Genomic DNA, 17,301 nt, shown 5'->3' on the forward strand with positions numbered 1-17,301 from the left:
TCTTCATAATAGCTGTCATTCTGACTGGAGTGAGAGGATATCTTAGAGTAGTTTTGATTTGCATTTCTCTAATTGCTAGAGATGATGAGCATTTTTTCATATATTTGCTGATTGATTGTATATCCTCTTCTGAGAAGTGTCTGTTCAGGTCCTTGGCCCATTTGTTGATTGGGTTATTTGTTTTCTTGGTGCTTAGCTTTATGAGTTCTTTACATATCATAGAGATTAATGCTCTATCTGATGTATGAGGGGTAAACATTTGTTCCCAGGATGTAGGCTCTCTGGTCACTTCACAGATTGTTTCTTTTGCTGAGAAGAAACTTTTTAGTTTGATTCCATCCCATTTATTGATTCATTTCTTGATGGTTAAATGTACTATGTTAGCAGAGTTGTCCTGAAGCTCTAATATTCTTTATTTTTTTTCTATTTGATGTAATCTATTGTTGAAGCTTTCAACTGATTTTTAAAATCTAATTTACTGAATTTTTGATTTTTAAGATTTATTTTCAAAATCTCATTTAAATGCTCATTTATATCCTGCATCATCTTCCTTGGTTCATTAATATTTATTTGCACTATCTTGGATTTCATTGATATTTAAAAAAAAAATTCTTTTAAATTCTTTGTCCTGCATTACATTCATTTTAATTTCTTTGACATTCATTACTAGAGAGATATGAACTTTAGGTGGTGTCATACTGCATTTTTTTAAAAATATTTGTTTTCTATGTTAAGATCTGTGCATCTATTGGTTTTGGTTTCTCTTCTACTCTTATGCAAGGGCCTTCTTTGTTATACAGTGTTTTCTTTCTTGTTGTGTAGTGTTTAGTTCCAACTGGACTTCATATTGTAGCTTCCTTCTGGCTTCTCTGGCTGTGATTAGTGAATTTTGACCCAGTGTGCACTATATTAGAGTGTGAGGGACATGCTTTCCCTGTAAGTCTCACAGGAGTGTGACCCCACTTGTAATCAGGCAGGTACACTGTAAACAGCACCGTTCATGAGGTATACCTTCTGTGTGACTCCTACAGTGGGAATGGAAATCCCTATCAGGTTTTTAGGGTTTCCTTGGTCTCTGTTGATACTAGTTCTGTTAATTCAAAACAATTCTGCTATTGGCTACTCCAATAATGGCAAAGGAATTAGAGCTTTCATGCTCTTCTTAGACACTGGTATGGCCCTAGTTGTTTTACAGGGAAAGGCAGAGACTAGGGTCACAGTTCTCCTTCAGTAGCAGCACTCGCCTCCAGTCTTGTCAGCAATGTGTGATCTGATAAGGTAAAGAAATGGTCAATGCTGAGGTCCCTTATAGTTGTGTTATACTATTTCAAAAACAGGTAGCAGGAAAAGGGAGAAAAGGGGGAAAGGAAAAAAGAAAGAAAACATTAAACATTAAAAAGAGGAGAAAAGAGAGAAACACACAACATCCACCAAAGCATTAATTAAAAAAAAAAAAAAAAAAAAAAAACATAAAAATTCCTCTGTTGATGTGCTGGAATGAGTGGGCAAGAGTAGAAACTTGCACCCTATACCCATCAGAGCTGCTCTCCCTGGCATCTTAAGTTGTGCACTCCTTAGAGAAAAGGCTGGGGGTTATTCACACCCCTTTTTCCTTTGTGGTGCACCTCAGGCAACTTGCAAAAGTGATTTGTGAGTAGCTGGAATTTCTCAAAGCTGCTTTGCATGCTGGAACAAGCTAGGTAGAGCTCCCTAGAGACAAATTCTCTCTGGCACTATCTGGGTTATCCACACCTAGAGCAGGGCAGACCTGGAATGACGAGGTGGCTTATCAAGGATCTAGCAAAGAATGAAGAACTCCCCCAAGTTTTTATCTGGATCTGTGCACTCTAAAGGGCTGAGGTAACACTGGCTCTGTGACGTCCCCTATTCATCTCTGAGGGTACGGAGAGTTTAAAGAATCTTAAAGATCTGTGCTGAGGGAGGGGGACAGCAAGCTCTGTGCAATCTACCACCCATCACTCATCTTCTGGTGTTCCCAGTCCTGGCTCCTGTGCAACATCACACTCAACTGTACACTCATCCAGACTCCAATAGCTGGCGTGCAAACTGCAGCATTCAAAGTGCCTTCTATTCTCTCATGGGCTAATTCTCAAAGAAGCAAGCTCAGGTAATATGGCCCTTCTCAAGATGGCACCCAGTTAAAGCACTATGATGGTATGTGGGAGGTGCAGAGAATTTCTCCAGTCAATTCACCATGAATCCTGTGTCAGCAGTGTTCACTGGAACTCTCCTTTTTTCTCCTTTACTATGGATGCAGGGGCATTCCCTCCCTTTGTTACATTTCTGTGCAGTGGGTGGTGAGTTGTATTGTTTCACTTTCTATTTCACTAACAACATCTCTGGGTTTCTCCAAGTCTCTGTCCATTGTTGAACTCTAGCATTCTTCCATGTGAAACCAAGAACGGCTACATTCGTTGTTCTAATTATGTCTTGTGAAGATATGAGCCAGTGCTGGGTAACTCCAATCGACCGTTTTAGAAAGGTATTCTAATATTCTAAGACTTTCTGCAAAGAAAAATTTAAAATGTCACTTGTATAATGCTAATCCATTACTCATGCCCTTAAGTAACTACAAATTTCAAAACCTGTAGAACAGTTCTTCTACTGCCCTACAGATATCTTGCTTAACTTTGGGTACTCAGCTTTTTAAAGCATGTGTCAACTCCAACTCCCATTTTATCCCCAGTAGCCCTGCTAGAATTCAGGCTTATTAGAAACTAATCTCTTCCAGTCAGAAGTTCTATGGTTCAAATATCAATAACTTTTATAGTTATTTTTCTACTGAATGCCATCTCAACTGATGCCTAATTCACTATCACCCTTAAGCTTTTGCTTTGTTTGGTTAAAAAGTTAAACTTGAATTTATTTTATGTCACTTTTGCTAGAATAGATTCTGGTGTCATAGTAGAACACCCTCAAACTAGTCTGCAGTTAATTTCCCTCCTCACACTTTACTTATGGATCCTAGGATTCTTAAGGTCATATTTATTTTCTTAGAGTCTCACTGAAGAGTTTTTTATTTTAAAAACGTTGCTTAAAAAGTCATGATCCTAGTTCCTTCGTGGAAAATTTTTGTTTAAAAATTATTTGCTGTGTTCATTTTTTCACATTCTAAAACAACATATTTTTGGGGATTGCTTACCATATTCTGTAGTGATTTCTCTCAAATATCAAGAGAACATTAATTATACTATTTAATTTTTTATTTCTTTGGTAGCAGATGATTTTGAAGGAAGCAGATAAGTAGGAAAAGACTTGAAAAACAATGTGATGGTAGAAATAATGTTAAAAAGTTCATGAAAGAAAAAGATATGCATCATTTAATTAATATTATATATACACACACAGAGATAGATAGATAGATAAAATGCTTCTCTGTGGCTTCCTCCAATTTATACATTTTCTGAATGTAGTATATAAAAAATGGTGTTAGTTTACTTTGTACTGGGGTTGGATATGGTTTGAGTGTCCCCCCCCCACACACAAAGATTCAATTGCTGGAAGTTTAGTCCCTGGTATGGTGGTGGTGAAGTGGTGGTACCTTCAAGTGGGACACAGAAGAATGCAATTAGGTCACAGGAGAATCATCCTAGGAAGGGAGTAATGCTGGTCTCACAGAATAAGTTAGTTCTCTTGAGTGTGAGTTGTTATAGAAAGAGCAAGCCTGCTCTTGAATCTCTCTGGGTTCCTGTCTTTGCCATGTTTTATCTTCTGAATGCATTCCTGCTTCCATTATGCCATATGCCACGTTAAGACATGCCTAGGGGTGCTCTCACTAGAGGCCAACTGATGGGGCTGCCCAATCCTGGAATTTCAGCTTCCATAACTGTGAGATAAATACATCTTTTTGGTATAAAGTTGCAGCTCCAGGCATTTTATTATAGGAAGAGAAAACTGATTAGTAATACAATGGTCATATACCATTTTTTAAAAATATATCTTAGAAATGTTAAATGCTCATAAAAAAGAGATGAACTATCAGTAACACATAAATGTACCAAAATAGGTACATGGTAAGAAGTGTCTGATAAATACATCAAGATGAGTTGAAAAACTCATCAAATATTGCCTTATTTTTCACAAGATACACACACATTTGGGGCCAAATTTCTTTTATAAAAGAATACTTTACTATATTTCCTTGTTGCATCCTTCACAAACCTTCAGAAGTTCTGCAAAATAAACATCACCATTTCTTTGGAAGAGTTCAACATCTTCCAGCACAAATATACAGAAGGAAAAAAAAACTGTAATACAAATATTACAGTTTACTTATTCACACTTGGTAGTTTTTTAAAATATATGTGTATTCATAATTTACATTTTGCTAAATGAATGCAACTTTTGAACAGCTCTTATGTTTGGAGTAAGGAAAACAGTCTGGTCCATAGGACTTTCGACATTAAAACGGCAAGCATTTCATCCAGATGTCAAAACAGGAAGAACTTCTGGCATAATCAGCGCTGATAATAGTACAAGAAAATACTAGTTAATCTTCCTGATGAAGAATTCTAATAAAGGACAATCTATATTGAGTTTGACTTTGAGTATGATGATGTAGAGCCGTCTAGCCCCTATCTGTTGTTCAACATATCAAATTTCCTCAACTCATTCATTTCTGATTATGAATGGACTTATTTTTATGTGGTCATATATTTAAAATAAATACACTTAAAAATCACACTTGATAAGATGTTCAACAGTAGTGATGTTTTGTAAGACATTCATGGGTAAGAATGTAGCCCACAAAAAGAACCCTCTGTGCTGCTAGTGTTTCCCTTAAAATTTAGTTATTTGTTACTGATAATTTAAATCCATTCCCATAAGTGTAAAATTAAACAGCGTAGTCAAGAGACAAGTTGGTGGCTTGTGATGAGGGCAACTGAGTTAACTTTTCCTTCCTTCATTAGAGTAAACATGGTGAAAATCACCCAGTCTTTCTTCATCTTTAAAATTAGAACTACACACAGATAAGAATAGGTTTTAAAGATAAAATTAGATAATATAGAGGAAAAAATGTTTGATAAGTTTAAAATTTAAAAAGTTAACTTGGTGATACTAATAACATGCAAGTATTAACTTGTAACATTATTCCTATGCTAACCTAGAAATTGTATGACCTAGGATGTTGCTGATCTTTGATGGGTTTTGAATAAATATGTTATTTCCCTGAAGAAACATGAGAAAAATCATTTCATAAGCACCATTTTCCTGCAAAATATAGGTGATTTAGTTTCCCAAATGAATTTTAACTTTTACATAAAGCACTTTGATCAACTGCTACTCAACAAACACTAACTTGGCAGCAAAGAGACCTCAGTATACTGTGTAAGGAAAGCATCTCTGTGTAGGTGTTTGGAAAAGAAATGTGTTTGACAGTGGTATCTGAAATTATTGATATTTGCCCTATGAAGGAAGCAAATGGGTGGACTCAAATTCCTTACATGGCTACTTATTCTGCCTGCACTGCATGGTGCTTCTACTTAATCATCTCAGTTTTTGTTGAAAAGATCAAAGAATAGAAGCAGTTGAAGATGGGAAATCTCTGGGAAGAATAGATAATCTGATATGGAAAGATTAAGATTGGAATACAAATATAAGAGGAAGACTAGCTAGAGAGCTCTGAGAGAGGGAAGTATTATGCTTGACAGCTGTTTTTTTTGACTCTCCTTTCCTTTTGTACAAGCTTGAGAAAATAATTTCATATTTGTTTATTTCCTACCTTCTGAAGCCATTTTTGAGAAGGAGCACAGAGAAGAAGAAAGGAAAAATGGCACCACTTTAAAGTGTAGTTGGGCCAGTATCCAAACCTCCCACTCTTTCTGTGTGTGGGTTTCCTGAAAGCTCTCCATGAAGCTTCTAGGTTTCTACCTCTCATTGTGAGGGAAATCATTCATGGTTAGAGGAAGATGTTCCCAAGAGCCCAGTCAGGCCATTGTGCCTTCTGGTTAAGTCTAAAAGGAAAATTAGAAGCTAGTGGAGGATCAATTCAATTGGTAGAATGAATGTAAACTTCCAGAATGTAAGGAACTCACATACAGGTCTGAACCAAGGCTATGAAACTCCTTTAAGGTAACATTACCTTATTGTAAATTATTTTTCCTATATGGAAAATGAAGATCTACTATGTAAAGTTCTGATTTTTGGAGAAAGTTTGAAAGAAATAATCTACTTAAAATAATAAGTACACTGTCTGGCACATAATAACAAACTCAATAATGGTAACTATTATTAATGCCCAAACTGAATTTTTTCTTATTGTACTAAGCTCAGATTGATTGTTACCGTAACTTGCAAATCCAGGTCAAATAATTACAAGTGTTTTCTTTTCCCCTCAAAAATGTATGTAAGACTTTTAAAAAATATTTATTTTTTAGTTATAGGTGGACACAATATCTTTATTTTATTTTCACGTGGTGCTGAGGGTCAAACCCAGTGTCTCTCACATGCTAGGTAAGTGCTTTACCTCTGAGCCACAACCCCAGCCCCTGTAAGACTTTTTTTTAAATATTTTTTTTAGTTGTAGATGGACACAATATCTTTATTTATTTATTTTTATGTGGTGCTGAGGATCAAACCCAGTGCTTCATACCTGCAAGGCAGGTGCTCTACTACTAAGCTATAGCCCCAGACTTTTAAAACTTCAGAAAAGACTTTTTACTCATTCAGAAAGCAATCTAGATTTAGATTGCCTATTATTTTAGTTTTGTGGTCGTCTGAACTTTGTCAACTGGTGACATTATATTGTCATATTTTTTTCCCTTTTAAATGAGGAAATGCAAATTTCTTACCAAGTAGTTACAGAAGCTAGACTTTACCCAAACAACAACAACAACAACAACAAAAAAGGTAAGTCTATGTGTCCATCTAAATTTAAGAGTATCTATGTTCAGAAATATCTTGGCTGTGAATGTGTTTGGGAGAATAGACTATCTCATTTGACAATTATTTTGATTATCTAGAAAAAAGTAAAGTTATGTTTGTAATTGCAACATCTCCAACTTCACATAAGGATGAATATATTTTCTCAGAATGTAAATATTATCTAAGTTTGATGACAGAGAGAAGAAGAATGATAAACAACATATGCTTTCATCCAATACTATGTAGCAAGAAACCATTATGCATTAGGCACATATTAATCCAGTTAAAGATTAAATTGCCCACCAAGGCACTGCCAAAAGTAAGATATCCCAGATGTTCTAGTGAAGCAGGCAGTAGGGTCTGGATTATGGTTGCAAGTGGGGATTGCTTTGTCAAAGTTTAAGTAAGTGTCAGCCACAAACCACTGGCAGCTAGGAGAAATGGGGGTGTTTCCCCTCTGTTACTGGAACCCATCTTTTCCTCCTCACAGAGTGTAATGCAGAAGACTCTGGCTTCAAGCTCTGCTTCTACCTCTCAGTTAAGTTCTCTGTTCTTGAGAAAGATCATGGGAGCAGCTGGGTAGAGAATGGCAGCCTCTGCTTAGGAGAGGGTCCTCATCAAGAGAAAGGGGCTGCTGTGGCTCTAACTGTAGTACAAACTGGAGTTAGGCCCCTGTGTGCGAATCATCTGATAGCTTCCTGAATAAAGTGCAGATTCCCTCAGCCCCACAGGTCAAAATCCAGGTATTCCCAGATGCTTACCAGCTTGAAGATTGTTTTTTGTTTGAGCAAAGACTAAAATAACTACAAAATAATGTTTTTATTCACTGCAGTGAATCTAATATATGATTCACCCCTTTGGTCTTTCTTTAACAAGTTGCAGAAATTTATATCAGCCTTTGAATAACTACATTTAAAGGTTCTTAGTTATTTTAAAAATCTTTTTTTTTTTTTTTTTTGCTATTTGTGGTTTCTCAGCTTCCAGTGAGCAGATGGTAGTAAGCAACAGACATCCCATTCCCGGTAATGAAGACTAAACAATACACAGTCAAAATGTGGTGGATCCAAAGCCTGATCTTTCAGGTTATTAGATATAGAACATGGGCAAGTCCTCAACCTCTTGGTTCTTGTTTCTGAATGCCTATGACATGGACAACTTTCTTGAAGATTAAATGAGGTACGTGTAAAGAATTCAGCTAGAGTGCTCAATAAGTTCCAAGAATGCCCACAAACCTTACCCAAATCCCATGTCATATCTCAAGGGAGTCCACATATTCTATCTTGAACATTCTCTATACTCTTCCTTTTGTGAATAATACAATGCCTTTCTCCAATTTGCCCCAACTACGAAAGGAAAGTCCATTTGTTTTTAAAGATCCAGCCTCAAATGACACCTCTTTTCTGGATTTCTCTACAATACCCCATGGTAGTTAGTCCACTATCCCTCTCTAAGTTGGAACACAGTTCTCTCATCGCACAGATGCAACTGAATCATAATTATGTACTGGTGTGTCAGGTTCACTGCACTGGGTGAAATGTAGTCACTTTTCAATCCTCATTACTTGATGCTTGTTAACTCAATAGGTGATCAAACTATCTATTCAATACCCTGGATAGGATGTATTCATGTGAGGATGGCTGGGCAGGAGACTATATGGATACACTTGTAAGAAACTAATGGGCTTACCAATTAGCGTAATTGTCCTAGGTTCCCTTCATCCTGCCCCCACAGTGTTCATGTGCTGTGCTAGAGGAGGCTGGCCTCTGCCACAGGTCTGGTCGGGTTTCTCCATTTGGGGACACAGCCAGCTCTGTAGGGCACCGGCAGGGGGCGGCGTGGTAACGCAGCTGGATGCTCTGAGGTTGACACCCCCGCACTTTACCCCTCAACCGCGGAGTCACACAGTTCCCGCGATTAGGTCAGGGGTTCCCCCACCTTAGAGGGGGCGCACTGTTCTCTCAGACTGGGTGGCCGCGGTTGCACAGGGCCTTTGGGGAGGTTGTATTAGTTTTCCAGGCGTTCCCCCGCTGGTCCCACCTCAGCATCCCGCAGCGTCTAGGTAAAGGGAAAATTGCCCTGGATTACTTTGGAAAAAGGCAAACGGCCTCCGGGGAAAGTGGAGAGCTTTCTAGCAACCACTGTGGCGCGAGTGCGCACAGGGATAACCATTACAACTCCTTTAGCTGTGCCCAAAGACTGAAGCTGAAGGGGAGAAACTATATCCTTTAAATTCATCCTTTTACGTCTCGTGGGAAATCAAATTATATCCCACTAACATTTTATTCACCTGAAAGGGCAAACCTTAGAGGGCTGAGAGGAACGCGCTTGGTCTCCTCCGCTTCTCCTCCAGGCTATATGTCGCGGTGCGCTGCGCAGCAAGCCACACCACAACTGGGCGGCCGGGCTTTCGACTGGGCCGGGCTCCACACGCCGCGCTCCGGGGCCCGCCCCGACCTCGGCGATTGGCTGCTGGCCCGCCTGCTGTCCGCTCGGTGACGCGCGCCGGCCCCACCGCACTCCCGGACTCTCGAAGCCTCTGGTGCGCAGGAGCCCGACGCTCGCACCCGCCCCCGCGTCTCATCCTGCTTAGGGCTGCCTCCAGTCCTCCTCCGCCTTCCCCCCACCTTCCGCCCCAGTCCCGCCCTCACTGTGGCCCGAGGTTTCGAGAAACGAAACCCAGTTATCAGCAAGCCCTTCCCTTCACGCACAGAGTCGATTTGAGTGGACAAGTGGACTCCTCAGTGCACACTTGGACCAGTTTATCAATGGAGTAACCGGTCTAGCAATACAGACGCAGTTTAAAGGGAGGTCGTGAGGAACCTCCGGAACCCCACATTACGCTATAATGACGCGTTGTATCTGGCGAGAATCTCAGGATTGGGAAGTTTATGCACTTGCGTGATTTTAGTCCTTATGCACTGTTGATGGCCGCTTATGGGCATTTTAAGTTCTCCAGGGGTAGGTTCGAGCGGGGCGTACATAAATTACAAATATAGACGTGTGTATATGCGTGTGCGCACATCTGTGCAGACACATGCATCTGCACATACACACGACTAGCGGCCCGCGCTCTTGGTCGTCTGTCCGCATCGCCTAGCAGAGGTTGACTGTACGCCCAGTACCGGGTGGTGGGGGTGGTGGTGGTAAAGGGCGGCACCTTATGCAGATGAGGAGGGTGTGGCGAGCGCGCCGTGCTAGGGCCCCGGAAGCACGGAGAAGCCCGGTATAAAAAAAGTACTGAAGACATTTCCCCCGCACAACTGCTAAAGCTCCAGAGACGGGAGCGTGTGCGGCAGCAGCAGAAGCCGCCACCTCCGGGACCACTCAGCGGGAGTGACAGAGGCGCGGGTGGGGGCGAGGGGCGGGAGTGGTCAGTGCGGGCAGCTGGGTCTGGGAAAGACGAAGTCGCTAGCCTTTGCAGGGAGCGCACTCGCAGCTCCTGGAAGTATTGCCGCCTCGCGGTTCCTCCTTCGCTGCGCTCCTAGAAGGGGCGGCCGCCTCCAGGTGACACAGACGGGACTCTCGCTTGCACTTTCCAGATGCATCAGAGATACTTTTGGTGCGGGGGCTGCTCTGCGGGACGCGGCGCGCGGCTGGGAATGACCAGGGCTGGGGGAGGAAGAGACTGTGGAACCCCAGGGCCGGAGGCGATTCGGGGAGGGGGCGCGCTCTTTGCTATATGAGCCTTTGCTCTCCGATGGTCCACGTCCTTACCATACTTTCCCCCCATTCTTTTCTTTTAGGATTGACCAGGGCCAAGTGGCGTTCGGCGGACACTACATGGCGGAGGGCGAAGGGTACTTTGCTATGGCCGAGGACGAGCTGGCCAGCGGCCCATACATCCCCCTGGGTGGCGACTTTAGCGGCGGTGACTTTGGCGGCGGCGGCAGCAGCAGCTTCGGTGGGAACTGCTTGGACTATTGTGAAAGCCCCACTGCTCACTGTAACGTGCTGAACTGGGAGCAAGTGCAGCGGCTGGACGGCATCCTGAGCGAGACCATCCCGATCCACGGGCGCGGCAACTTCCCCACGCTCGAGTTGCAGCCTAGTCTGATCGTGAAGGTGGTGCGGCGTCGTCTGGCGGAGAAGTGCATAGGCGTCCGCGATGTGCGCCTCAATGGCTCGGCCGCCAGTCACGTCCTGCACCAGGACAGCGGCCTGGGCTACAAGGACCTGGACCTCATCTTCTGCGCTGACCTGCGTGGGGAAGAGGAGTTTCAGACTGTGAAGGACGTCGTGCTAGACTGCCTGTTGGACTTCTTACCCGAAGGGGTGAACAAGGAGAAGATCACACCACTCACGCTCAAGGTAAAGCCACTGGAGACAGGCTTAGGTCCTGACCCCCACGGAGCCCAGCCAGGCTTCGGTGGGTGGGGAGCCTAGGGCAGGGGGAGTATGGTTAAAAGTCAAGTATCCGCGGTTGTCATGCGTTTGGGAGCGCTATTTCTATTATTTATTATTTTCTCAATGAGTGAACTAAGGTGCGTGGATGATATTAAGTGTTTTAGTTTACTTGGAGCTTCAGTGCCACAACTCTCTGCCACTTCCTCCTATGCACCCCCCCCCCCCCTTTCGCTTCCTTCTTATGGTTTAACTCTTGGCTTTCCTTGCTGGAGTCTTATCTACAGTAGATTCTGAAAAAGGGAGGAATGAAACAGTGTAGTGTAAATAATATTTTTTTCAGTCATTTTATAATCTAATCTTTGGGAAAATAGCAGCCTGAAGCAGAACTGAGTCAATGGGGTTTTTTATTGTATTGGAAAATATGAATAGATTTCGTCGCTGCATTCAGCTGACTCCATGTGTTAAAGATATATTTGTTGATTCTCCGCATTGATTCACATTTTAAGGGTATAATGGCAATCCCCACTACCACACAGTGGTTCGAGTCACATTTTCTATTAGTTGAAATTGTCTGAGGACAATTTAGTTCATATTTGATTGTAACTCTGCAGTTCCTCTGGAGGGACATACCAGTTACTGATAACACTGATTGCCTCAGGGGTGGGGAACTGGGTGGCTGGGGACAAGGGTGAGAGGCAGACCTACATCACTGTATACCTTTCTGTGTCTTTTTAATATTATGTGGCTACTGTGTGAATGTTGTGCCTATTAGACCATGTTCAAAAGTCAGACATGACAACAGAACCTTTAGTACTCTGCTACGTCTGCCAAAAGCCTCAAACTATTACTTCTCTTCTCTTTCCCAGACAGTTAAACTACTCGTTAAATGGATTTTTTTTTTCCTGTTTTCAGAAGACTGTTTAAGCCTACAGGTAGTGTTTTGCTGAAACTTGACAAAACAAAAGGGAGAGAACAAAATAATTCTCAGCTGTGGAGAGAGGATGTATTTATTTATTGTTTTTTTTTTCAAGGTTTGCTCATCTTGTTTTATCTTTTAAATTGTAGGAAGCTTATGTGCAGAAAATGGTTAAAGTGTGCAATGACTCTGACCGATGGAGTCTTATATCCCTGTCAAACAACAGTGGCAAAAATGTGGAACTGAAATTTGTGGATTCCCTTCGGAGGCAGTTTGAATTCAGTGTAGATTCTTTTCAAATCAAATTAGACTCTCTTCTTCTCTTTTATGAATGTTCAGAGAACCCAATGACTGAAACATTTCACCCCACAATAATTGGTGAGAGCGTCTATGGTGATTTCCATGAAGCCTTTGATCACCTTTGTAACAAGATCATTGCCACCAGGAACCCAGAAGAAATCAGAGGGGGAGGTCTGCTTAAGTACTGCAACCTGTTAGTGAGGGGCTTTAGGCCTGCCTCTGATGAGATCAAGACCCTCCAGAGGTATATGTGTTCCAGGTTCTTCATCGATTTCTCAGACATTGGAGAGCAGCAGAGAAAACTGGAGTCCTATTTGCAGAACCACTTCGTGGGTTTAGAAGACCGCAAGTATGACTATCTCATGACCCTTCATGGAGTGGTGAATGAGAGTACCGTGTGCCTGATGGGACATGAAAGAAGACAGACTTTAAACCTTATCACCATGCTGGCTATCCGGGTGCTAGCTGACCAAAATGTCATCCCTAATGTGGCTAATGTCACTTGCTATTACCAGCCGGCCCCCTATGTAGCAGATGCTAACTTTAGCAATTACTACATTGCACAAGTTCAGCCAGTATTCACATGCCAGCAACAGACATACTCCACTTGGCTACCCTGCAATTAAGAATCATTTAAAAATGTCTTAGAGGAGGGGAGTCATTTCAGACCAGATTGGGGGGGTGGGGAGGAAAAACAAACAAAAAAAAAAGGAGTGACCCAGTCCTAATTTGGGATGTGTTTTGTGCAGTGATGATATGTTCCTGGTTTTAAGCTTGGCAAAGCTCATGGATCTTTTCTTTGGTATGGGAGCATGATCTCTAAAAAGTTTTCCTCCTTAATTCTCCTCTTTTCCTTCTACCCAACTGGATTCTATCTTGAAATAAGACACCTGTCATTAAAAACAACCAGGTCCTTCTAAGATAACAAGGGAAAAAAAATGCTTGATGACAATATGGGTTTGCAGCAACTGCTCCCATAGCTTTGCCATAGGAGATAAAAAGTGGTAAAGAAACTTTTAAGGCAGAATTCACAAAAGGGAAAATTTAGAGGAATAAAAAGTCTTATCCTACCTTGTTTATCAGTTCAGGAGTTCAGATAGTAACTGTACAGGAAGGGAAGCTCTCATGTTGGGATTACTATCTGAGGCTCTTAGTAAGTGCTTTCTGTGGAATGATCCTTTTGTGCTAACAGAAACTGCTTGCTCCAAGTGAACAGTAGTAGGTTGGTGCAGTTCTCATAACAAACAGCAGAACTTATGATGACACAATCCATTAATTCCAGCTGTGTGCATAGCTAGCATTTTTAAAATGTGAAAATGCAAGCAAAAACAGCTGTAGCAAAGAAAATGTGCTCAAGGACCAAAGATTAACAGATTAAAAATACCCTAGTAGAAGAGATATAGTAAAATATATAAAGAGTTACTATATTTGTTACACACCAATATTCATCAAAGTGCCTGTTGCTTTCTGAAAATTTGAAGTGGAAAATTATTTTATGGTTTAATGATTAATTTTATTTTATCAGGGACTCAAGAAAATAAAACAACATATAAGCTTGTGAATAGTGGAGGAAATGCCCTATTTTTCTTGGCAAATAGCTGCATTGTTGGTGTGATATTATCTTAGGTATGTGTGTATATTATGTGTATATATATGTACATATGACATGTACATATATATGCACTACTTTGATTATGATCTAGAACAATGTATCAAATAGGAAATGTTTAAATACTGTGTGCTTTTATGTTTTTAATAAAATGACATGAGAAGTGGGCATATTGCAATGATGAATTAAAACCCACATCTAAAAGAACTGAAGCAATTGAAAGGAGGAAACAAGTAATATATTTGATAGGAAGAGTGGAGGTAATACATTTTTAGTGAGTTTTTTTTGTTGTTGTTGTTGTTTATTTGTTTGCTTGTTTGTTTCATTTTTTTTTTTTTTTTTTTTTTTTTTTTGTGAGCCAAAGAATCCCCCAAATGGGAGTATATTTGTTTGGCAGAACACTCTTTTTTTTTTTTTTTAAAAATTAACTGCCATGTTGACAGTTTGAACCCATTTTTTTTTAAATAATTGTGTTCCTCCATGGTATATAATATCATGGATTATGGATCAGTGATAGGCTACTTAAATCCCTAAAAATAATTTCTGGTGATCTGAATGCTACTTATTAATATTTAAATGAACTTAAATAAATGCATTCTGCATTTCTGTACCACTAGAATTTACTAAATGTGAAATGACCCTTTTTAAAGAATATTTGCACAATTGCATAAAGTTTATATATGAGATATATATTATATATAACATTTTATAAATTTATGCCAATATGAAACATCTTTGATCTGGTTGTCACACTGCATCTAAATATTTAGTACTGTACTTACAATTAAATCACTTTGCATTAAGTCATACCCAACTTTATTTTCTCTTTTCCAAGAGACCATTTATACTTTTGTGAAATGAACTGTCATTACTGTTTTCAGTTTGATGACAGCTAATCCTAAAACTGCCCCTTCTCCCTCTCCTCTAAACATTGGTTTCTGAAAATACATTTGTTAAAACAAAAATAACACATAAAAACTTTCCCTTTGTGTTGTGAAACCACCTTATAATCCCCATCTGCCCTAATAGATGAATGCTTACTATACTATGATAATTCCTTTTTGGACCCAACCAGAAGATTTTTGTCATCAGTTAAAGAGGGACTAAGGAAGAAAATAGCATCTTCCTGTTGGCAGTGTAATTTTGCTTGTCTGCCTATTTGTTGTCTGGGCATCTCTTAGATGCTCAGCTCAATGCTAGGTTAATCCAGGTAAACCTGTCTGGACTACCTTTTATGCATCTTTCTTTGAAGACTTAACAGGAACCTGGTGGTTTGGCTATAGCAGCTTCCCTGTGAATTCTATCAGAGCCTCTGCACTGCCACTCACTGTTTTCTAGGGAGCTCTTCCTTCCCCATGTTGGCTCAGTCCTGGGTTTGAAAAATTAATTGCAAAGTCCCAGGGATATTATTCAGTTTGCAGATTAAGCCTGGCACTCATTTGTCATAAACCAGAGCTCTGTCTGCTTAGGTGTTTTTAAGTTTTCTAAAAGAAAATAAAGGGAATGCTTAGTACAGAGGAGCAACTGGTGATCTGCTTTCTTCTCATCCTAACTCTTGACACATGAGTTGTCTACTATTTTGAAGAGTCTGGAAATCTCTGGCTCTACTATAGCAGCAAACTGCTGTTAATGTATGACACAGATTTTTGTTTGGAGGAGCCTTATTTGATAATACACTTTTCATTTATTTTCTCAAATATTTATATTATTTTCTTGCTTACTTCAGAGTTGGTAGCGTAGTTGGAAGTGCCAGCACCTGGCATTCGGATAGATGAAGCTATACTCAAGACAACTTTCAGCAATTACTTTAAGACATATAATTTATTTCTATTTTGTATGTACTATAGTCCTGTGCATATGTAGTTCAACATACAGTGGAATATATGTCTCTCTTTGTGGATGTGTGGCTTAAAAACTTTGAATGTCTGATGAAAGCAAGCCGTGTGTATAGGTCAGAAAAAAGGAGCTCTCAACTCCTGATTAGCGCCTGTGATATTGTTGCTTTTGTTTATCTGGCCTAGTGTGCTGTTACTTTGAAACTGGAAGAAGTTTTTATCTTTTGGGGGCTCTTTTTACCTGTCCAATCTGGCACGTCAGAGAACATTTACCTGTGATAGTGCCCTTTTGAAAAGTTACTTCAGTAAATCCAACTGCTTCAAGAACACTTACACCAAGATGGACTTTTCCCTTTCAGAAATGGGATCAAGTATCTACTCACTTTGGTATTGGGTGGACTGTTTTAATGTGGTTCCAAAAAATGCAAGATGGAAGACTCTCTGTAATCTATAATCCAAACCAAGAAGGAAATGAAATGAAAAGTGAACACAGCTGTTTTTATTGCCCCTTTCTGTTTGCTTATCGTTGGTTGCTTTACTGTGCATAAAGTTGTTTTCAATACAATACTTGTTAAATAAATATTGTGAACTATTTTGTAAATGAAGTGTATTATGTTGAAAGCTGTCAGCAGCTGTCAAAAATAAGCTTTTTTGTTATTGTTGAAGATGAAGTGTGTTCGATGAAACCAAAAAGCCAAAAAAAAGTGATTTCATATATAGCACCTATTTGAATATAATCTTTCTTTTAACATTTCTTTTAGCATAGCCTTTTCAATGCTAAGAAAGAATTTATGTAATATTTTGTTATAATAATGGCTTGATAACAAAGAAAATGGCAAAAGTACAAAGTGGGAAGATGTCTGGGTAACTTAGTGAGAGTTGCTGCGAAGCTTTGCAGAATGGAGGAGGCTCTGCCCATTGGCTGTCTCTCCCTCCAACTTCTCTACAGCCATGCCTAACTCTGAGGCACCCTACTACAGCAAGCTGCACCTTGGGTCACTCTTTTGGAATATTTTGACTATAGTGTGTCACAGGCAGAAAAGGAGTTGTTGGAAAATGGACTTTTAAAAACTGACATGTTTGAATCAGTACTAGAGGGAACAGATTGTGAATTTTGTTTACAGCATCCAATATTTGGATTTTTTTTGTAAATAAAAAAGAAGTTATTTTTTTCTATTGATTTGTGTCTGCTGTCTTTGTATTTGTGCTGGCTAAAAATGATGCCCTAAGAATCCCAAACCACATCCATGTCCATTAGGAAGCATAAGGCAGTACATGTAGACTAACCTTCAGCAATATTCTCATTGGATTACAGTGAAACCAGCTTTAAGTCAGCCTATCTGACTAATCAATTAATTCCATAAGAATCTTGCCAACAGGTGACAAACATTTTTGTCTGTGTATGAACTTAG

General features: G+C 40.1%; 1 protein-coding gene across 2 annotated transcripts; it reads left to right on the top strand.

Moving 5' to 3' along the window:
- The first annotated feature begins 10,268 nt into the window (after positions 1-10,268).
- Positions 10,269-17,069, top strand: Tent5a (terminal nucleotidyltransferase 5A). 2 transcript variants are annotated; one of them, XM_027928291.2, is made up of 3 exons: positions 10,269-10,389; positions 10,629-11,193; positions 12,295-17,069. In XM_027928291.2, exons 2-3 carry the CDS (start codon positions 10,666-10,668, stop codon positions 13,069-13,071), a joined length of 1,305 nt encoding a protein of 434 aa, XP_027784092.1. In that variant the 5' UTR covers positions 10,269-10,389; positions 10,629-10,665; the 3' UTR covers positions 13,072-17,069. The 2 variants fall into 2 exon arrangements, with proteins under 2 accessions (XP_027784092.1, XP_071469344.1); XM_071613243.1 differs by having other exon boundaries at positions 10,383-10,444.
- The last annotated feature ends 232 nt before the right edge of the window (positions 17,070-17,301 follow it).

Source organism: Marmota flaviventris, chromosome 6 (genome assembly GCF_047511675.1).
Source record: "Marmota flaviventris isolate mMarFla1 chromosome 6, mMarFla1.hap1, whole genome shotgun sequence".
Classification (NCBI taxonomy): Eukaryota; Metazoa; Chordata; class Mammalia; order Rodentia; family Sciuridae; genus Marmota; species Marmota flaviventris.